The sequence below is a fragment of the Chiloscyllium punctatum genome, unplaced genomic scaffold (genome assembly GCF_047496795.1).
Source record: "Chiloscyllium punctatum isolate Juve2018m unplaced genomic scaffold, sChiPun1.3 scaffold_130, whole genome shotgun sequence".
Classification (NCBI taxonomy): Eukaryota; Metazoa; Chordata; class Chondrichthyes; order Orectolobiformes; family Hemiscylliidae; genus Chiloscyllium; species Chiloscyllium punctatum.
Window position 1 is genome coordinate 419,367 of NW_027309864.1, and position 21,716 is coordinate 441,082.

At 49.9% G+C, this 21,716-nt stretch overlaps 1 protein-coding gene across 1 annotated transcript in view; it reads right to left on the minus strand.

Moving 5' to 3' along the window:
- LOC140471624 (uncharacterized) overlaps window positions 1–21,716 on the minus strand; it is a 247,244-nt gene that overhangs the window by 75,603 nt on the left and 149,925 nt on the right. Inside the window, exons 5-10 of the mRNA XM_072567433.1 lie at window positions 14,568–14,618; window positions 13,456–13,512; window positions 12,720–12,806; window positions 6,079–6,202; window positions 5,762–5,892; window positions 5,603–5,656 (exon numbers count right to left, since the gene is read on the minus strand). Coding sequence (XP_072423534.1) covers window positions 5,603–5,656; window positions 5,762–5,892; window positions 6,079–6,202; window positions 12,720–12,806; window positions 13,456–13,512; window positions 14,568–14,618 — 504 coding nt within the window. The remainder of the gene's footprint in view (window positions 1–5,602; window positions 5,657–5,761; window positions 5,893–6,078; window positions 6,203–12,719; window positions 12,807–13,455; window positions 13,513–14,567; window positions 14,619–21,716) is intronic.

Sequence of the window (21,716 nt, forward strand, 5' to 3'; positions counted from 1 at the left end):
TATCTGTACACTGACTGGTGTCTCTCAGTCCCCCACTCTCTCAGGGAGATATCTGTACACTGACTGGTGTCTCTCAGTCCCCTCTCTCTCAGGGAGATATCTGTACACTGACTGGTGTCTCTCAGTCCTCTCTCTCTCTCAGGGAGATATCTGTACACTGACTGGTGTCTCTCAGTCCCCCACTCTCTCAGGGAGATATCTGTACACTGACTGGTGTCTCTCAGTCCCCTCTCTCTCAGGGAGATATCTGTACACTGACTGGTATCTCTCAGTCCCCTCTCTCTCTCTCTCTCAGGGAGATATCTGTACACTGACTGGTGTCTCTCAGTCCCCCCTCTCTCTCTCAGTGAGATATCTGTACACTGACTAGTATCTCTCAGTACCCCCTCTCTCTCTCAGGGAGATATCTGGACACTGACTGGTCTCTCTCTCTCTCTCTCTCTCTCTCTCAGGGAGATATCTGTACACTGACTAGTATCTCTCAGTACCCCCTCTCTCTCTCAGGGAGATATCTGTACACTGACTGGTGTCTCTCTCTCTCTCTCTCTCAGGGAGATATCTGTACACTGACTGGTGTCTCTCAGTCCCCTCTCTCTCTCTCTCAGGGAGATATCTGTACACTGACTGGTGTCTCTCAGTCCCTCCTCTCTCTCTCAGGGAGATATCTGTACACTGACTGGTGTCTCTCAGTCCCCTCTCTCTCTCTCTCAGGGAGATATCTGTACACTGACTGGTGTCTCTTAGTCCCCTCTCTCTCTGTGAGATATCTGTACACTGACTGGTATCTCTCAGTCCCCTCTCTCTCTCAGGGAGATATCTGTACACTGACTGGTGTCTCTCAGTCCCCTCTCTCTCTCTCTCAGGGAGATATCTGTACAATGACTGGTGTCTCTCAGTCCCCTCTCTCTCTCAGGGAGATATCTGTACACTGACTGGTGTCTCTCAGTCCCCTCTCTCTCAGGGAGATATCTGTACACTGACTGGTGTCTCTCAGTCCCCTCTCTCTCTCAGGGAGATATCTGTACACTGACTGGTGTCTCTCAGTCCCCTCTCTCTCTCTCTCAGGGAGATATCTGTACACTGACTGGTGTCTCTTAGTCCCCTCTCTCTCTGTGAGATATCTGTACACTGACTGGTATCTCTCAGTCCCCTCTCTCTCTCAGGGAGATATCTGTACACTGACTGGTGTCTCTCAGTCCCCTCTCTCTCTCTCTCAGGGAGATATCTGTACAATGACTGGTGTCTCTCAGTCCCCTCTCTCTCTCAGGGAGATATCTGGACACTGACTGGTCTCTCTCTCTCTCTCTCTCAGGGAGATATCTGTACACTGACTAGTATCTCTCAGTACCCCCTCTCTCTCTCAGGGAGATATCTGTACACTGACTGGTGTCTCTCTCTCTGTCTCTCTCAGGGAGATATCTGTACACTGACTGGTGTCTCTCAGTCCCCTCTCTCTCTCTCTCAGGGAGATATCTGTACACTGACTGGTGTCTCTCAGTCCCTCCTCTCTCTCAGGGAGATATCTGTACACTGACTGGTGTCTCTCAGTCCCCTCTCTCTCTCAGGGAGATATCTGTACACTGACTGGTGTCTCTCAGTCCCCTCTCTCTCAGGGAGATATCTGTACACTGACTGGTGTCTCTCAGTCCCCTCTCTCTCTCAGGGAGATATCTGTACACTGACTGGTGTCTCTCAGTCCCCTCTCTCTCTCTCTCAGGGAGATATCTGTACACTGACTGGTGTCTCTCAGTCCCCTCTCTCTCTCAGTGAGATATCTGTACACTGACTGGTGTCTCTCAGTCCCCTCTCTCTCTCTCTCAGGGAGATATCTGTACACTGACTGGTGTCTCTCAGTCCCCTCTCTCTCTCAGTGAGATATCTGTACACTGACTGGTGTCTCTCAGTCCCCTCTCTCTCTCTCAGGGAGATATCTGTACACTGACCTGTGTCTTTCACTTCCCCCTCTCTCTCTCAAAGTTAAAAATCATACAACACAAAATTACAGACCAACAGATTTATTTGGAGGCACTAGGTTTTGAAGTGCTGCTTCTTCATCAGGTGGTCGAGGAGCAGAATCATACAACAACAGGATTGCAATGTCATGGAATGTCATATTAAACAAATTTAGCTTGAGTCTTTCATCTTTTAGAATGATCATGTTAGTTTTGGTTCCTTCATTTGTAAATCCCAGAACATGTTTTAAACTTACATTTTCAAGACAGCTTTTAACAATAGAATCAAGACAAAAGATGGAAAATTATAGGTCAATTAACCTAACCTCGGTTGTGGGTAAAATTCTAGAATCCATCATGAAGGATGAGGTTTCTAAATTCTTGGAAGAGCAGGGTCGGATTAGAATAAGTCAACATGGATTTAGTAAGGGGAGGTCGTGCCTGACAAACCTGTTAGAATTCTTTGAAGAGGTGACAAGTTAGACCAGGGAAACCCAGTGGATGTGGTCTATCTAGACTTCCAAAAGGCCTTTGATAAGGTGCCACACGGGAGGCTGCTGAGCAAGATGAGGGTCCATGGTGTTCGAGGTGAGCTACTGGTATGGATTGAGGATTGGCTGTCTGACAGAAGGCAGAGAGTTGGGATGAATGGTTCTTTGTCGGAATGGTAGCTGGTGACAAGCGGTGTCCCACAGGGTTCAGTGTTGGGGCCACAGCTGTTCACGTTATATATTAATGATCTGGATGAAGGGACTGGGGGCATTCTAGCGAAGTTTGCAGATGATACGAAGTTAGGTGGGCAGGCAGGTAGTACTGAGGAAGTGGGGAGGCTGCAGAAGGATCTACCGAAACGTCGATTTCGCTGCTCGTTGGATGCTGCCTGAACTGCTGTGCTCTTCCAGCACCACTAATCCAGTATTTGGTTTCCAGCATCTGCAGTTATTGTTTTTACCTTGCAGAAGGATCTAGACAGTTTGGGAGAGTGGTCCATGAAATGGCTGATGGAATTCAATGTGAGCAAATGCGAGGTCTTGCACTTTGGAAAAAAGAATACAAGCATGGACTACTTTCTAAACGGTGAGAAAGTTCATAAAGCCAAAGTACAAAGGGATCTGGGAGTGCTAGTTGAGGATTCTCTAAAGGTAAACATGCAGATTGAGTCCGTGATTAAGAAAGCGAATGCAATGTTGTCATTTATCTCAAGAAGGTTGGAATATAAAAGCACCGTTGTGCTACTGAGACTTTATAAAGCTCTGGTTAGGCCCCATTTGGAGTACTGTGTCCAGTTTTGGTCCCCACACCTCAGGAGGGACACGCTGGAGCGTGTCCAGCGGAGATTCACACGGATGATCCCTGGAATGGTAGGTCCAACATATGATGAATGGCTGAGGATCCTGGGATTGTATTCATTGGAGTTTAGAAGATTAAGGGGAGATCTAATAGAAACTTACAAGATAATACATGGCTTGGAGAGGGTGGACGCTAGGAAATTGTTTCCGTTAGGCGAGGAGACTAGGATCCGTGAACACAGCCTTAGATTTAAAGGGGGTAAATTCAGAACAGAAATGCAGAGACATTTCTTCAGCCAGAGAATGGTGGGCCTGTTGAATTCATTGCCGCGGAGTGCAGTGGAGGCCGGGACACTAAATGTCTTCAAGGCAGAGATTGATAAATTCTTGATGTCACAAGGAATTAAGGGCTACGGGGAGAATGTGGGTAAGTGGAGTTGAAATGCCCATCAGCCATGATTGAATGGCGGAGTGGACTCAGTGGGCCGAATGGCCTTACTTCCACTCCTATGTCTTATGGTCTTAATAGGTGTCATCTCAGCTCAGATAATGCATTGAAGGTGTGAAGTTAAAGTCTGTTTGTGTCCCAGTGTTAGGTCAGACTGATTCTATTTCTAAAGTAGGATTTACAGAATTTTATATGGATTTATGTACTTTTTGAGCAAAATAAAATGTAATGCTGCAAGCACAAATTCACCCCACAAACTTAAATGTGTGTGTGCAAGGGAGACTGAGTGAGTGTGTGCGCATGTGCGTGCGCACGTGCATGTGTGTGTAGACTTACAGACTATTTCAGATGTGGCCAAACACTTCAATTACCCTTCCCACACAACCAAGATAATGCAGGGTCCTGTGCCTCATCCATCCCTACTCCCGAACCACCTGACGCCTGAAGGAAATACGCCTCATCTTCCGCCTCAAGACTGTCCAACCTGATGGCATCAATGTCATCATTTCCTCTCCCCGCACCTTACCCTCCGCCTCGGCACCATCCTCATGACCTGTCCTACCTGCCGATCTTCCTTCCCACCTATCTGCCCCACCCTCCTCTCTGAGCTATCACCTTCACCCACCTATCGCACTCTCAGTTACCTTCCCCCCTCCAGCCCCAGGCCCACCCCTCCCATTTATCTCATCAGCCCCTCGGCTCACAGCTGCATTCCTGATGAAGGGCTTTTGCCCGAAACGTCGATTCTCCTGCTCCTCGGATGCTGCCAGACCTGCTGTAATTTTAACCTTGTCCACTGCCGTCCAACACCGGCATCTCCAAATCATGACTCTCTCGCTCTCTCTCTCTCTCTCTCTCTCTCTCTCTCTCAGGGAGATATCTGTACACTGACTGGTGTCTCTCAGTCCCCCCTCTCTCTCTCAGGGAGATATCTGTACACTGACTGGGGTCTCTCAGTCCCCTCTCTCTCTCTCAGGGAGATATCTGTCCACTGACTGGTGTCTCTCAGTCCCCTCTCTCTCTCTCTCAGGGAGATATCTGTACACTGACTGGTGTCTCTCAGTCCCCTCTCTCAGGGAGATATCTGTACACTGACTGGTGTCTCTCAGTCCCCTCACTCTCTCTCAGGGAGATATCTGAACACTGACTGGTGACTCTCAGTCCCCTCTCTCTCTCTCAGGGAGATATCTGTACACTGACTGGTGTCTCTCAGTCCCCTCTCTCTCTCTCTCAGGGAGATATCTGTACACTGACTGGTGTCTCTCAGTCCCCCCTCTCTCTCAGGGAGATATCTGTACACTGACTGGTGTCTCTCAGTCCCCTCTCTCTCTCAGGGAGATATCTGTACACTGACTGGTGTCTCTCAGTCCCCTCTCTCTCAGGGAGATATCTGTGCACTGACTGGTGTCTCTCAGTTCCCCCCCCCCCACCCAGGGAGATATCTGTACACTGACTGGTGTCTCTCAGTCCCCTCTCTCTCTCAGGGAGATATCTGTACACTGACTGGTGTCTCTCAGTCCCCTCTCTCTCAGGGAGATATCTGTACACTGACTGGTGTCTCTCAGTCCCCTCTCTCTCTCTCTCTCAGGGAGATATCTGTACACTGACTGGTGTCTCTCAGTCCCCTCTCTCTCTCTATCAGGGAGATATCTGTACACTGACTGGTGTCTCTCAGTCCCCACTCTCTCTCTCTCTCAGGGAGATATCTGTACACTGACTGGTGTCTCTCGGTCCAGTCTCTCCTCAAGGGTGATATCCAGACAATGACTGGTGTCTCTCATTGCTCCCAACCCCACTACTCCTCCCCTCACCCCCCCACCCCACCTCTCTCTCTGACGGAGATATTAGGACACTGACTGGTGTCTCTCAGACCATTTCATTTTGTCACCTCTACAATAATCACAATGACTTACCTGGAGTGGTGTTGTGATGTGCTTTGAGTATCTCTCAATTGTTTTTGTGAACAACTGTTGTGAGAATTAGAAAGAGATGACAATTACACAGAACTTACGACAATAAAAAACAGAACATCGCTCTATGATCAATGGTTAGACCAGAGGTTGGATTGATACCTTCATTCTTTCAAAAAACTTGAAGCCAGACACCACTGAACCCTTGTTAGCTGTTCGTGCACTGGTTGGTAAAGATCGCAGGACAGAAGAGGCGTAATCATCAAGGGAATTCTTGAAATCCTCACTCATGTCTGACAGGGAAAATAAATATATTATTCAACCTGAGTGTAATGACAGCCCTTTCCCGCTCTGGGACTGAGGGGACATAGAGCGTTAGATAACATGTAGTCAAACTGGGTTGAGCTACGGATTGCTCATTACATTGCATTAGGGTCACATTCAGTAGCTGTGTGTCACAAGGGAATCCCCAAACATACCATTCCAGCGACCGGTGGTACTTATTCTGATTTTCTTTCCAGGATTAGGCAGCAGAAAGCAATCACACTCTGATAGTTGCTTCATCAGCGGTGCAGATAATTCGGATTCAGAATTCTGAATTGCCTGCATAAACAAGTTAGAAACTGTTTGGCAAAATCCCAAATGGGTTAGCTTGTACATATTGTCACTCAGTAACCCCACCCCCTCCCTGCACCCTGTGTTACTGAATGTAACTCTACTGATGTTAATCCAGCTCCCTCACACTGTCACTCAGTAACCCCTCTCCCCTCTCAGTGCCCTGTGTTACTGACTGTATCCCTACTGATGTTAATCCAGCTCCCTCGCACTGTCCCTCAGTAACCCCTTTCCCCCCAGGGCCCTGTGTTACTGACTGTATCCCTACTGATGTTAATCCCCCTCCCTCACACTGTCACTCAGTAACCCCTCTCCCCCCAGGGCCCTGTGTTACTGACTGTATCCCTACTGATGTTAATCCAGCTCCCTCACACTGTCACACAGTAACCCCTCTCCCCCCAGGGCCCTGTGTTACTGACTGTATCCCTACTGATGTTAATCCAGCTCCCTCACACTGTCCCTCAGTAATCCCTCTCCCCCCCCCAGGGCCCTGTGTTACTGACTGTATCCCTACTGATGTTAATCCAGCTCCCTCACACTGTCACACAGTAACCCCTCTCCCCCCAGGGCCCTGTGTTACTGACTGTATCCCTACTGATGTTAATCCAGCTCCCTCACACTGTCCCTCAGTAACCCCTCTCCCCCCCAGGGCCCTGTGTTACTGACTGTATCCCTACTGATGTTAATCCCCCTCCCTCACACTGTCCCTCAGTAACCCCTCTCCCCCCCAGGGCCCTGTGTTACCGACTGTATCCTTACTGATGTTAATCCCCCTCCCTCACACTGTCACTCAGTAACCCCTCTCCCCCCCCCCCAGTGCCCTGTGTTCCTGACTGTATCCCTACTGATGTTAATCCCCCTCCCTCACACTGTCACACAGTAACCCCTCTCCCCCCCAGTGCCCTGTGTTACTGACTGTATCCCTACTGATGTTAATCCCCCTCCCTCACACTGTCACTCAGTAACCCCTCTCCCCCCCCAGTGCCCTGTGTTACTGACTGTATCCCTACTGATGTTAATCCAGCTCCCTCACACTGTCACTCAGTAACCCCTCTCCCCCCCAAGTGCCCTGTGTTACTGTCTGTATCCCTACTGATGTTAATCCAGCTCCCTCACACTGTCCCTCAGTAACCCCTCTCCCCCCCAGGGCCCTGTGTTACTGACTGTATCCCTACTGATGTTAATCCCCCTCCCTCACACTGTCACTCAGTAACCCCTCTCCCCCCCCAGGGCCCTGTGTTACTGACTGTATCCCTACTGATGTTAATCCCCCTCCCTCACACTGTCCCTCAGTAACCCCTCTCCCCCCCAGGGCCCTGTGTTACTGACTGTATCCCTACTGATGTTAATCCCCCTCCCTCACACTGTCACTCAGTAACCCCTCTCCCCCCCCAGTGCCCTGTGTTACTGACTGTATCCCTACTGATGTTAATCCAGCTCCCTCACACTGTCACTCAGTAACCCCTCTCCCCCCCAAGTGCCCTGTGTTACTGTCTGTATCCCTACTGATGTTAATCCAGCTCCCTCACACTGTCCCTCAGTAACCCCTCTCCCCCCCAGGGCCCTGTGTTACTGACTGTATCCCTACTGATGTTAATCCCCCTCCCTCACACTGTCACTCAGTAACCCCTCTCCCCCCCCAGGGCCCTGTGTTACTGACTGTATCCCTACTGATGTTAATCCCCCTCCCTCACACTGTCCCTCAGTAACCCCTCTCCCCCCCAGGGCCCTGTGTTACTGACTGTATCCCTACTGATGTTAATCCCCCTCCCTCACACTGTCACTCAGTAACCCCTCTCCCCCCCCAGTGCCCTGTGTTACTGACTGTATCCCTACTGATGTTAATCCAGCTCCCTCACACTGTCACTCAGTAACCCCTCTCTCCCCCAGGGCCCTGTGTTACTGACTGTATCCCTACTGATGTTAATCCCCCTCCCTCACACTGTCCCTCAGTAACCCCTCTCCCCCCCAGGGCCCTGTGTTACTGACTGTATCCCTACTGATGTTAATCCCCCTCCCTCACACTGTCACTCAGTAACCCCTCTCCCCCCCCAGTGCCCTGTGTTACTGACTGTATCCCTACTGATGTTAATCCAGCTCCCTCACACTGTCACTCAGTAACCCCTCTCTCCCCCAGGGCCCTGTGTTACTGACTGTATCCCTACTGATGTTAATCCCCCTCCCTCACACTGTCCCTCAGTAACCCCTCTCCCCCCCAGGGCCCTGTGTTACTGACTGTATCCCTACTGATGTTAATCCCCCTCCCTCACACTGTCACTCAGTAACCCCTCTCCCCCCCCAGTGCCCTGTGTTACTGACTGTATCCCTACTGATGTTAATCCAGCTCCCTCACACTGTCACTCAGTAACCCCTCTCCCCCCCCAGGGCCCTGTGTTACCGACTGTATCCTTACTGATGTTAATCCAGCTCCCTCACACTGTCACTCAGTAACCCCTCTCCCCCCCCCAGTGCCCTGTGTTACTGACTGTATCCCTACTGATGTTAATCCAGCTCCCTCACACTGTCACTCAGTAACCCCTCTCCCCCCCCAGGGCCCTGTGTTACCGACTGTATCCCTACTGATGTTAATCCCCCTCCCTCACACTGTCACTCAGTAACCCCTCTCCCCCCCAGGGCCCTGTGTTACTGTCTGTATCCCTACTGATGTTAATCCCCCTCCCTCACACTGTCACTCAGTAACCCCTCTCCCCCCCAGGGCCCTGTGTTACTGACTGTATCCCTACTGATGTTAATCCAGCTCCCTCACACTGTCACTCAGTAACCCCTCTCTCCCCCAGGGCCCTGTGTTACTGACTGTATCCCTACTGATGTTAATCCCCCTCCCTCACACTGTCCCTCAGTAACCCCTCTCCCCCCCAGGGCCCTGTGTTACTGACTGTATCCCTACTGATGTTAATCCCCCTCCCTCACACTGTCACTCAGTAACCCCTCTCCCCCCCCAGTGCCCTGTGTTACTGACTGTATCCCTACTGATGTTAATCCAGCTCCCTCACACTGTCACTCAGTAACCCCTCTCCCCCCCCAGGGCCCTGTGTTACCGACTGTATCCTTACTGATGTTAATCCAGCTCCCTCACACTGTCACTCAGTAACCCCTCTCCCCCCCCCAGTGCCCTGTGTTACTGACTGTATCCCTACTGATGTTAATCCAGCTCCCTCACACTGTCACTCAGTAACCCCTCTCCCCCCCCAGGGCCCTGTGTTACCGACTGTATCCCTACTGATGTTAATCCCCCTCCCTCACACTGTCACTCAGTAACCCCTCTCCCCCCCAGGGCCCTGTGTTACTGTCTGTATCCCTACTGATGTTAATCCCCCTCCCTCACACTGTCACTCAGTAACCCCTCTCCCCCCCAGGGCCCTGTGTTACTGACTGTATCCCTACTGATGTTAATCCAGCTCCCTCACACTGTCACTCAGTAACCCCTCTCCCCCCCCAGGGCCCTGTGTTACCGACTGTATCCCTACTGATGTTAATCCCCCTCCCTCACACTGTCACTCAGTAACCCCTCTCCCCCCCAGGGCCCTGTGTTACTGACTGTATCCCTACTGATGTTAATCCCCCTCCCTCACACTGTCCCTCAGTAACCCCTCTCCCCCCCCAGTGCCCTGTGTTACTGACTGTATCCCTACTGATGTTAATCCCCCTCCCTCACACTGTCACTCAGTAACCCCTCTCCCCCCCAGGGCCCTGTGTTACTGACTGTATCCCTACTGATGTTAATCCAGCTCCCTCACACTGTCACTCAGTAACCCCTCTCCCCCCCCAGGGCCCTGTGTTACCGACTGTATCCCTACTGATGTTAATCCCCCTCCCTCACACTGTCACTCAGTAACCCCTCTCCCCCCCAGTGCCCTGTGTTACTGACTGTATCCCTACTGATGTTAATCCCCCTCCCTCACACTGTCCCTCAGTAACCCCTCTCCCCCCCCAGGGCCCTGTGTTACTGACTGTATCCCTACTGATGTTAATCCCCCTCCCTCACACTGTCACTCAGTAACCCCTCTCTCCCCCAGGGCCCTGTGTTACTGACTGTATCCCTACTGATGTTAATCCCCCTCCCTCACACTGTCACTCAGTAACCCCTCTCCCCCCCCAGGGCCCTGTGTTACTGACTGTATCCCTACTGATGTTAATCCCCCTCCCTCACACTGTCACTCAGTACCCCCTCTCCCCCCCAGGGCCCTGTGTTACTGACTGTATCCCTACTGATGTTAATCCAGCTCCCTCACACTGTCACTCAGTAACCCCTCTCCCCCCAGGGCCCTGTGTTACTGACTGTATCCCTACTGATGTTAATCCAGCTCCCTCACACTGTCACTCAGTAACCCCTCTCCCCCCCCCCCAGAGCCCTGTGTTACTGACTGTATCCCTACTGATGTTAATCCCCCTCCCTCACACTGTCCCTCAGTAACCCCTCTCCCCCCCAGGGCCCTGTGTTACTGACTGTATCCCTACTGATGTTAATCCCCCTCCCTCACACTGTCCCTCAGTAACCCCTCTCCCCCCCAGTGCCCTGTGTTACTGACTGTATCCCTACTGATGTTAATCCCCCTCCCCCACACTGTCACTCAGTAACCCCTCTCCCCCCCCAGTGCCCTGTGTTACTGACTGTATCCCTACTGATGTTAATCCCCCTCCCTCACACTGTCACTCAGTACCCCCTCTCCCCCCCAGGGCCCTGTGTTACTGACTGTATCCCTACTGATGTTAATCCAGCTCCCTCACACTGTCACTCAGTAACCCCTCTCCCCCCAGGGCCCTGTGTTACTGACTGTATCCTTACTGATGTTAATCCAGCTCCCTCACACTGTCACTCAGTAACCCCTCTCTCCCCCAGGGCCCTGTGTTACTGACTGTATCCCTACTGATGTTAATCCCCCTCCCCCACACTGTCCCTCAGTAACCCCTCTCCCCCCCAGGGCCCTGTGTTACTGACTGTATCCCTACTGATGTTAATCCCCCTCCCTCACACTGTCCCTCAGTAACCCCTCTCCCCCCCCAGGGCCCTGTGTTACTGACTGTATCCCTACTGATGTTAATCCAGCTCCCTCACACTCTCACTCAGTAACCCCTCTCCCCCCAGGGCCCTGTGTTACTGACTGTATCCCTACTGATGTTAATCCCCCTCCCTCACACTGTCCCTCAGTAACCCCTCTCCCCCCCCCAGGGCCCTGTGTTACTGACTGTATCCCTACTGATGTTAATCCAGCTCCCCCACACTGTCCCTCAGTAACCCCTCTCCCCCCCAGTGCCCTGTGTTACTGACTGTATCCCTACTGATGTTAATCCAGCTCCCTCACACTGTCACTCAGTAACCCCTCTCCCCCCCAGTGCCCTGTGTTACTGACTGTATCCCTACTGATGTTAATCCAGCTCCCCCACACTGTCACTCAGTAACCCCTCTCCCCCCCCAGTGCCCTGTGTTACTGACTGTATCCCTACTGATGTTAATCCCTCTCCCTCACACTGTCACTCAGTACCCCCTCTCCCCCCCAGGGCCCTGTGTTACTGACTGTATCCCTACTGATGTTAATCCCCCTCCCTCACACTGTCACTCAGTAACCCCTCTCTCCCCCAGGGCCCTGTGTTACTGACTGTATCCCTACTGATGTTAATCCAGCTCCCTCACACTGTCCCTCAGTAACCCCTCTCTCCCCCAGGGCCCTGTGTTACTGACTGTATCCCTACTGATGTTAATCCAGCTCCCTCACACTGTCCCTCAGTAACCCCTCTCTCCCCCAGGGCCCTGTGTTACTGACTGTATCCCTACTGATGTTAATCCCCCTCCCTCACACTGTCCCTCAGTAACCCCTCTCCCCCCCAGGGCCCTGTGTTACTGACTGTATCCCTACTGATGTTAATCCCCCTCCCTCACACTGTCCCTCAGTAACCCCTCTCCCCCCCAGGGCCCTGTGTTACTGACTGTATCCCTACTGATGTTAATCCAGCTCCCCCACACTGTCACTCAGTAACCCCTCTCCCCCCCAGGGCCCTGTGTTACTGACTGTATCCCTACTGATGTTAATCCCCCTCCCTCACACTGTCACTCAGTACCCCTCTCCCCCCCAGGGCCCTGTGTTACTGACTGTATCCCTACTGATGTTAATCCCCCTCCCTCACACTGTCCCTCAGTAACCCCTCCCCCCCCCAGGGCCCTGTGTTACTGACTGTATCCCTACTGATGTTAATCCCCCTCCCTCACACTGTCACTCAGTAACCCCTCTCCCCCCCAGGGCCCTGTGTTACTGACTGTATCCCTACTGATGTTAATCCCCCTCCCTCACACTGTCCCTCAGTAACCCCTCTCCCCCCCCCCCAGTGCCCTGTGTTACTGACTGTATCCCTACTGATGTTAATCCCCCTCCCTCACACTGTTTCTGACCCCCTCAATGCTGTGAGTTCCTGCCTCTAGATACAGTGATGTTCACCCAGCTGCATGTCAATCCCATTCATCAAGTGAAAGCACAGGTTCAGTCTTTACCTTTTTTGTCTCCAGCAGATATTCCTTCCCAGATTCCTTGCCGTAATTTTCAGACCATTCCCAATCACGTACCAGTATATCCAGATGCTAGTGAAAGAGAGAAATTCCCGTTAAACCTGGGTTATTGCCACGTTGGAGAGATTGAATGTGAATCCAGTCACAGAGTTGGGATGCTTCAGAGGTGCAGTTTGCTTCATGTTTCAGTACATGTGTGCCTCTCTGTGTGTGAAAGTGTACGTAAATGTTTGTGTTTCTGTGCTTCTATTGCATTTGTCTGAGACAGAGTGAGTGTGAGAGTTTCAGTGTGTGAATATAATTTATTATGTTTGAAATAAAACTTAAAATACATCTCTGGACCTTCTTAACATACTGCAATGTGGTGATTTGTGTCCATCTGAGTAGAAAATTTTTCTTTTTTTTTACATCACACTAACATTTCTGACCCTACAAGCCTCCCCAGAAACACATGGAATTCTGGTGTCAGGAGGGAGTGCTCATGAAGGGGATGCAAATTCTCAGCACAATGCTGGCATTGTTCATGGGCTCTTCCTCTACAGAAATTAGCCACTCCATTACCTCACATTGCATCTGTGACTACACTGAGGGAGGGCTCCTTTGGATGGAAAACATTTTGAGGTGTCACAAAGTTGTGATGATGTTCTGTAAATTCTCTCCCACTCTCAGTCCCTGTACCCAAGGCAATACAATGGGAATCAGATCGTACACTCTCCATTACCTGAATAGGGTCCAAGTCAAGAACCTCTCCAACCTGTTGGGCCATGTCCAGAAACATCTGGAAAGCAAGACACAACACATCCAATCACTGTGTGTTTGTATACCTGTGTGTGTGTGTGTGTGTGACATGAACCCAAGGTCATGGTTGAGGACGTTGGGTTCATGTCACACTGGAGGTGACCCCATTGCACCATACACACACATGCACTCCAAACACATATACACACACACACACCCCTACATGCGCACATACACATATAAGTTTGTGGGGTGAATTTGTACTTGCAGAGTTACATTGTACTTTGCTCAAAAACTGCATGAATCCATGAAAGATTCTGTTAATTCATTTTTTAGATTAGAATCAGTCTAAACATTATGGTACAGACAGCAACACACAGAGGTGCTTATATCCAATTAATTGTCTGGGAAGACACCAATTGTTAAAGTTCACTTGAGAATGTAACTTCTAAAAGAGAAAATTCATGATTTCCATATGAAAGAAGTAAAACTAACATGGCCATTCTAACAGATGAGAGACTTAACAAACAATCAAGGTATTTTTCAATGTCTAATTTCAGTTGCATCATGCTGTAAACTTTTGCGATAAATTGTGCCGGACAATTGTTTCCTCCACAATCACCTGATGAAGGAGCAGTGCTCTGAAATCTAGTGATTTCACACAAACCTGTTGGACTCTAACCTGGTGTCGTGTGATTTTTAACTTTGTACACCCCAGTCCAACACTGGCATCTCCAAATCATGACACTGGGGGGTGGAGAGATTACCTAACTCACTGAGGAGGCTGGGAATGAAGTCTGGGCCTTTCCCTGTCTCAGTGTGTGGGTGATAATCAATCCCACACTGGGGGGGGGGGGGGGGGGGGGTTGTTGGGGGGTTTTTTGGGGGGGGGGGGGAGCTTATCTAGCTCACTGGGGAGGGTGGGAATTAAGCCCGAGCCATTCCCTACTTCCGACAACCTGAGTGAATAACAAACCGTCATATACAGTGTGGTGGGGAGACCAAGAGGTAAATGATAAATTGTGAAAAGGGACAGAGAGCAGAGACACAGGAAGGCAACCGAAAATTGGTGAAATGAAAATGATGAAAGAGCACCTCTAAATATTCCAGGTCTGTCTGATTAATCTTTGAGGCAACATTAAAAATCTGAAAAATTAAAGCAAGAAAGTGATTAGAAAACATGTAATGATCGATGTCACAGTGTTACAAGGAATTCTCGATCTGACATTGAAAAAGTGTGACCTGCCTTTTATAACACACCCCGAGTGTCACACTGTCTGTTACAACACACCCCGAGTGTCACACTGACTGTTATAACACACTCCGAGGGTCACACTGCCTGTTACAACACACCCAGAGTGTCACACTGTCTGTTACAACACACCCCGAGTGTCACACTGACTGTTATAACACACCCCGAGTGTCACGCTGACTGTTATCACACACCCCGAGTGTCACACTGTCTGTAAAAACACACCCCGTGTGTCACACTGACAGTTATAACACACCCCGAGTGTCACACTCTCTGTTACAACACACCCCGAGTGTCACACTGTCTGTAAAAACACACCCTGAGTGTCACACTGCCTGTTACAACACACCCCGAGTGTCACACTCTCTGTTACAACACACCCCGAGTGTCACACTGACTGTTATAATGCGCCCCGAGTGTCACGCTGTCTGTAAAAACACTCCCCGAGTGTCACACTGTCTGTTATAACACACCCCGAGTGCCACACTGTCTGTTATAACACACCCCGAGTGTCACACTGTCTGGTATAACACACCCCGGATGTTACACTGTCTGTTATAACACACCCCGAGTGTCACACTGTCTGTTATAACACACCCCGAGAGTCACACTGTCTGTTATAACACACCCCGGATGTCACACTGTCTGTTATAACACACCCCGGATGTCACACTGTCCGTTATAACACACCCCGAGTGTCACACTCTCTGTTATAACACACCCCGAGTGTCACACTGTCTGTTATAACACAGCCCCAGTGTCACACTGTCTGTTATAACACACCCCGGATGTCACACTGTCTGTTATAACACACCCCGGATGTCACACTGTCCGTTATAACACACCCCGAGTGTCACACTCTCTGTTATAACACACCCCGAGTGTCACACTGACTGTTATAACACACCCAGAGTGTCACGCTGTCTGTAAAAACACACCCCGAGGGTCACACTGACTGTTATGACACACCCAGAGTGTCACAATGACTGTTAAAACACACGGCGAGTGTCATGCTGACTGTTATCACACACCCAGAGTGTCACACTGACTGTTATAAAACGCCCCGAGTGTCACACTGACTGTTATAACAAACCCCGAGTGTCACACTGCCTGTTATAACACACCCCGAGTGTCACACTGACTGTTATAATGCGCCCCGAGTGTCACGCTGTCTGTAAAAACACACCCCGAGTGTCACACTGTCTGTTATAACACACCCCGAGTGCCACACTGACTGTTATAACACACCCCGAGTGTCACACTGACTGTTATAACACACCCCGAGTGTCACACTGACTGTTATAATACACACCGAGGGTCACACTCTCTGTTATAACACACCCCGAGTGTCACACTGACTGTTATAACACACCCCGAGTGTCACACTGACTGTTATAACACGCACCGAGTGTCACGCTGTCTGTAAAAACACACCCCGAGGGTCACACTGACTGTTATAACACACCCAGAGTGTCACACTGTGTTATAACACACCCAGAGTGTCACACTGACTGTTATAACACACCCCGAAAGCCACACCGACTGTTATAACACACCCCGAGTGTCACGCTGACTGTTACAACACACGCCGAGTGTCACGCTGACTGTTACAACACGCCCCGAGTGTCACGCTGTCTGTAAAAACACACCCCGAGGGTCACAATGACTGTTATCACACACCCCGAGTGTCACACTGACTGTTATAACACGCCCCGAGTGTCACACTGTCTGTTATAACACACCCCGAGTGTCACACTGTCTGTAAAAACACACCCCGAGTGTCACACTGTCTGTTACAACACACCCCGAGTGTCACACTGACTGTTATAACACACCTCGAGTGTCACATTGACTGTTATAACACGCCCCGAGTGTCATGCTGACTGTTATCACACACCCCGAGTGTCACACTGACTGTTATAACACGCCCCGAGTGTCACACTGTCTGTTATAACACACCCAGAGTGTCACACTGTCTGCTATAACACACCCTGGATGTCACACTGTCTGTTATAACACACCCCGGGTGTCACACTGTCTATTATAACACACCCCGAGTGTCACAATCACTGTTATAACACACCTCGAGTGCCACACTCTCTGTTATAACACACCCAGAGTGTCACACTGACTGTTATAACACACTCCGAGTGTCACACTGACTGCTATAACACACCCCGAGTGTCACACTGACTGCTATAACACACCAGGAGTGTCACACAGACTGCTATAACACACCCCGAGTGTCACACTGACTGTTTTAACACACCCCGAGTGACACACTGTCTGTTACAACACACCCCGAGTGTCACACTGTCTGTTGCAACACACCCCGAGTGTCACACTGACTGTTATAACACACCCCGAGAGTCACACTGACTGTTATAACACACCCCGAAAGCCACACTGACTGTTAAAACACACCCCGAGTGTCACACCGACTGTTATAACACACCCTGAGTGTCACACTGTATGTTATAACACACCCCGAGTGTCACACAGACTTTTATAACACACCCCGAAAGCCACACTGTCTGTTAGAACACACCCCGAGTGTCACACTGACTGCTATAACACACCAAGAGTGTCACACTGACTGCTATAACACACCCCGAATGTCACACTGACTGTTATACCACACACCGAGTGTCACACTGACTGTTATAACACACCCAGAGTGTCACGCTGACTGTTATAACACACCCCGAGTGTTACACTGTGTTATAACACACCACGAGTGTCACACTGACTGTTAAAGCAAACGAGTGTCACAGTGATTTAACACATCCCGAGAAACACACTGTCCGTTATACCACACCCCTAGTGTCACACTGACTGTTATAACACACCCCGAATGTCACGCTGTGTGTTATTACACACCAAGAGTGTCACACTGACTCTTATAACACACCCCGAGTGTCACACTGACTGTTATAACACAACCCGAGTGTCACACGCTGTTATAACACACCCCGAGTATCACACTGACTGTTATAATACACCCCGAGTGTCACACTGACTGTTATAACACACCCCGAGTATCACACTGACTGTTATAACACACCCCAAAAGCCACACTGACTGTTAGAACACACCCCGAGTGTCACACTGACTGTTATAACACACCCCGAGTGTCACACTGACTGTTATAACACATCCCGAGTGTCACACTGACTGTTATAACACACCCCAAAAGCCACACTGACTGTTATAACACACCCCGAGTGTCACACTGTCTGTTATAACACACCACGAGTGTCACACTGACTGTTGCAACACACCCCGAGTGTCACACTGTCTGTTATAACACACCCCGAGTGTCACACTGACTGTTATAACACACCCCGAAAGCCACACCGACTGTTATAGCACACCCCGAGTGTCACACCGACGGTTATAACACACCCCGAGTGTCACACTGTATGTTATAACACACCCCGAGTGTCACACTGTCGGTTATAACACACCACGAGTGTCACACTGACTGTTGCAACACACCCCGAATGTCACACTGACTGTTATAACACACCCCGAGTGTCACACTGACTGTTATAACACACCCCGAAAGCCACACCGACTGTTATAACACACCCCGAGTGTCACACTGACTGTTCAAACACACCCCGAGTGTCACACTGTCTGTTATAACACACCCCGAGTGTCACACTGACTGTTATAACACACCCAGAAAGCCACACCGACTGTTATAACACACACCGAGTGTCACACCGACTGTTATAACACACTCCGAGTGTCACACTGTATGTTATAACACACGCCGAGTGTCACACTGTCTGTTATAACACACCCCGAGTGTCACACTGACTGCTATAACACACCACGAGTGTCACACTGACTGCTATAACACACCCCGAGTGTCACACTGTCTGTTATAAAACACCACAAGTGTCACACTGACTGTTATAACACACCACGAGTGTCACACTGACTGTTATAACACAACCCGAGTGTCACACTGACTGTTAGAACACACCACGAGTGTCACACTGACTGTTGCAACACACCCCGAGTGTCACACTGTCTGTTATAACACACCCCGAGTGTCACACTGACTGTTATAACACACCCTGAAAGCCACACCGACTGTTATAACACACCCCGAGTGTCACACCGACTGTTATAACACACCCCGAGTGTCACACTGTATGTTATAACACACCCCGAGTGTTACACTGTCGGTTATAACACACCACGAGTGTCACACTGACTGTTGCAACACACCCCGAATGTCACACTGACTGTTATAACACACCCCGAGTGTCACACTAACTGTTATAACACACCCCGAAAGCCACACCGACTGTTATAACACACCCCGAGTGTCACACTGACTGTTCAAACACACCCCGAGTGTCACACTGTCTGTTATAACACACCCCGAGTGTCACACTGACTGTTATAACAGGCCCCGAGTGTCACACTGTATGTTATAACACACCCCGAGTGTCACACTGTCTGTTATAACACACCACGAGTGTCACACTGACTGCTATAACACACCCCGAGTGTCACACTGACTGCTATAACACACCACGAGTGTCACACTGACTGCTATAACACACCCCGAGTGTCACACTGACTGTTTTAACACACCCCGAGTGTCACACTGTCTGTTACAACACACCCCGAGTGTCACACTGACTGTTGCAACACACCCCGAGTGTCACACTGACTGTTATAACACACCACGAGTGTCACACTGTCTGTTATACCACACCCCGAATGTCACGCTGACTGTTACAACACACCCCGATTATCACGCTGTCTGTTATAACACACCCCGAGTGTCACACTGCCTGTTATAACACACCCCGAGTGTCACACTGACTGTTATAACACACTCCGAGTGTCACACTGACTGTTATAACACACCCCGAGTGTCACACTGAATGTTATAATACACCCCTAGTGTCACACTGACTGTTATAACCCAACCCGAGTGTCACACAGACTGTTATAACCCACCCCGAGTGTCACAATGACTGTTATACCACACACCGAGTGTCACACTGACTGTTATAAAACACCCCGAGTGTCACACTGACTGTTACAACACACCCCGAATATCACACTGACTGTTACAACACACCCGAGTGTCACACTGTTTGTTATAACACACCCCGAGTGTCACACTGACTGTTCAAACACACCCCGAGTATCACACTGACTGTTATAACACACCCCGAGTGTCACACTGACTGTTATAACACACCTCGAGTGTCACAGTGACTGTTAGAACAAACCCCGAGTGTCACACTGACTGTTATATAACACCCCGAGTGTCACACAGACTGCTATAACACACCCCGAGTGTCACACTGACTGTTTTAACACACCCCGAGTGACACACTGTCTGTTACAACACACCCCGAGTGTCACACTGTCTGTTGCAACACACCCCGAGTGTCACACTGACTGTTATAACACACCCCGAGAGTCACACTGACTGTTATAACACACCCCGAAAGCCACACTGACTGTTAAAACACACCCCGAGTGTCACACCGACTGTTATAACACACCCTGAGTGTCACACTGTATGTTATAACACACCCCGAGTGTCACACAGACTTTTATAACAGACCCCGAAAGCCACACTGTCTGTTATAACACACCCCGAGTGTCACACTGACTGCTATAACACACCAAGAGTGTCACACTGACTGCTATAACACACCCCGAATGTCACACTGACTGTTATACCACACACCGAGTGTCACACTGACTGTTATAACACACCCAGAGTGTCACGCTGACTGTTATAACACACCCCGAGTGTTACACTGTGTTATAACACACCCCGAGTGTCACACTGACTGTTAAAGCAAACGAGTGTCACAGTGTTTTAACACATCCCGAGAAACACACTGTCCGTTATACCACACCCCTAGTGTCACACTGACTGTTATAACACACCCCGAATGTCACGCTGTGTGTTATTACACACCAAGAGTGTCACACTGACTCTTATAACACACCCCGAGTGTCACACTGACTGTTATAACACACCCCGAGTGTCACACTGTCTGTTATAACACACCACGAGTGTCACACTGACTGTTGCAACACACCCCGAGTGTCACACTGTCTGTTATAACACACCCCGAGTGTCACACTGACTGTTATAACACACCCTGAAAGCCACACCGACTGTTATAACACACCCCGAGTGTCACACCGACGGTTATAACACACCCCGAGTGTCACACTGTATGTTATAACACACCCCGAGTGTCACACTGTCGGTTATAACACACCACGAGTGTCACACTGACTGTTGCAACACACCCCGAATGTCACACTGACTGTTATAACACACCCCGAGTGTCACACTGACTGTTATAACACACCCCGAAAGCCACAGCGACTGTTATAACACACCCCGAGTGTCACACTGACTGTTCAAACACACCCCGAGTGTCACACTGTCTGTTATAACACACCCCGAGTGTCACACTGACTGTTATAACACACCCAGAAAGCCACACCGACTGTTATAACACACACCGAGTGTCACACCGACTGTTATAACACACTCCGAGTGTCACACTGTATGTTATAACACACGCCGAGTGTCACACTGTCTGTTATAACACACCACGAGTGTCACACTGACTGCTATAACACACCCCGAGTGTCACACTGACTGCTATAACACACCACGAGTCTCACACTGACTGCTATAACACACCCCGAGTGTCACACTGACTGCTATAACACACCCCGAGTGTCACACTGTCTGTTATAAAACACCCCAAGTGTCACACTGACTGTTATAACACACCACGAGTGTCACACCGACTGTTATAACACACCCCGAGTGTCACACCGACTGTTATAACACACCCCGAGTGTCACACTGTATGTTATAACACACCCCGAGTGTTACACTGTCGGTTATAACACACCACGAGTGTCACACTGACTGTTGCAACACACCCCGAATGTCACACTGACTGTTATAACACACC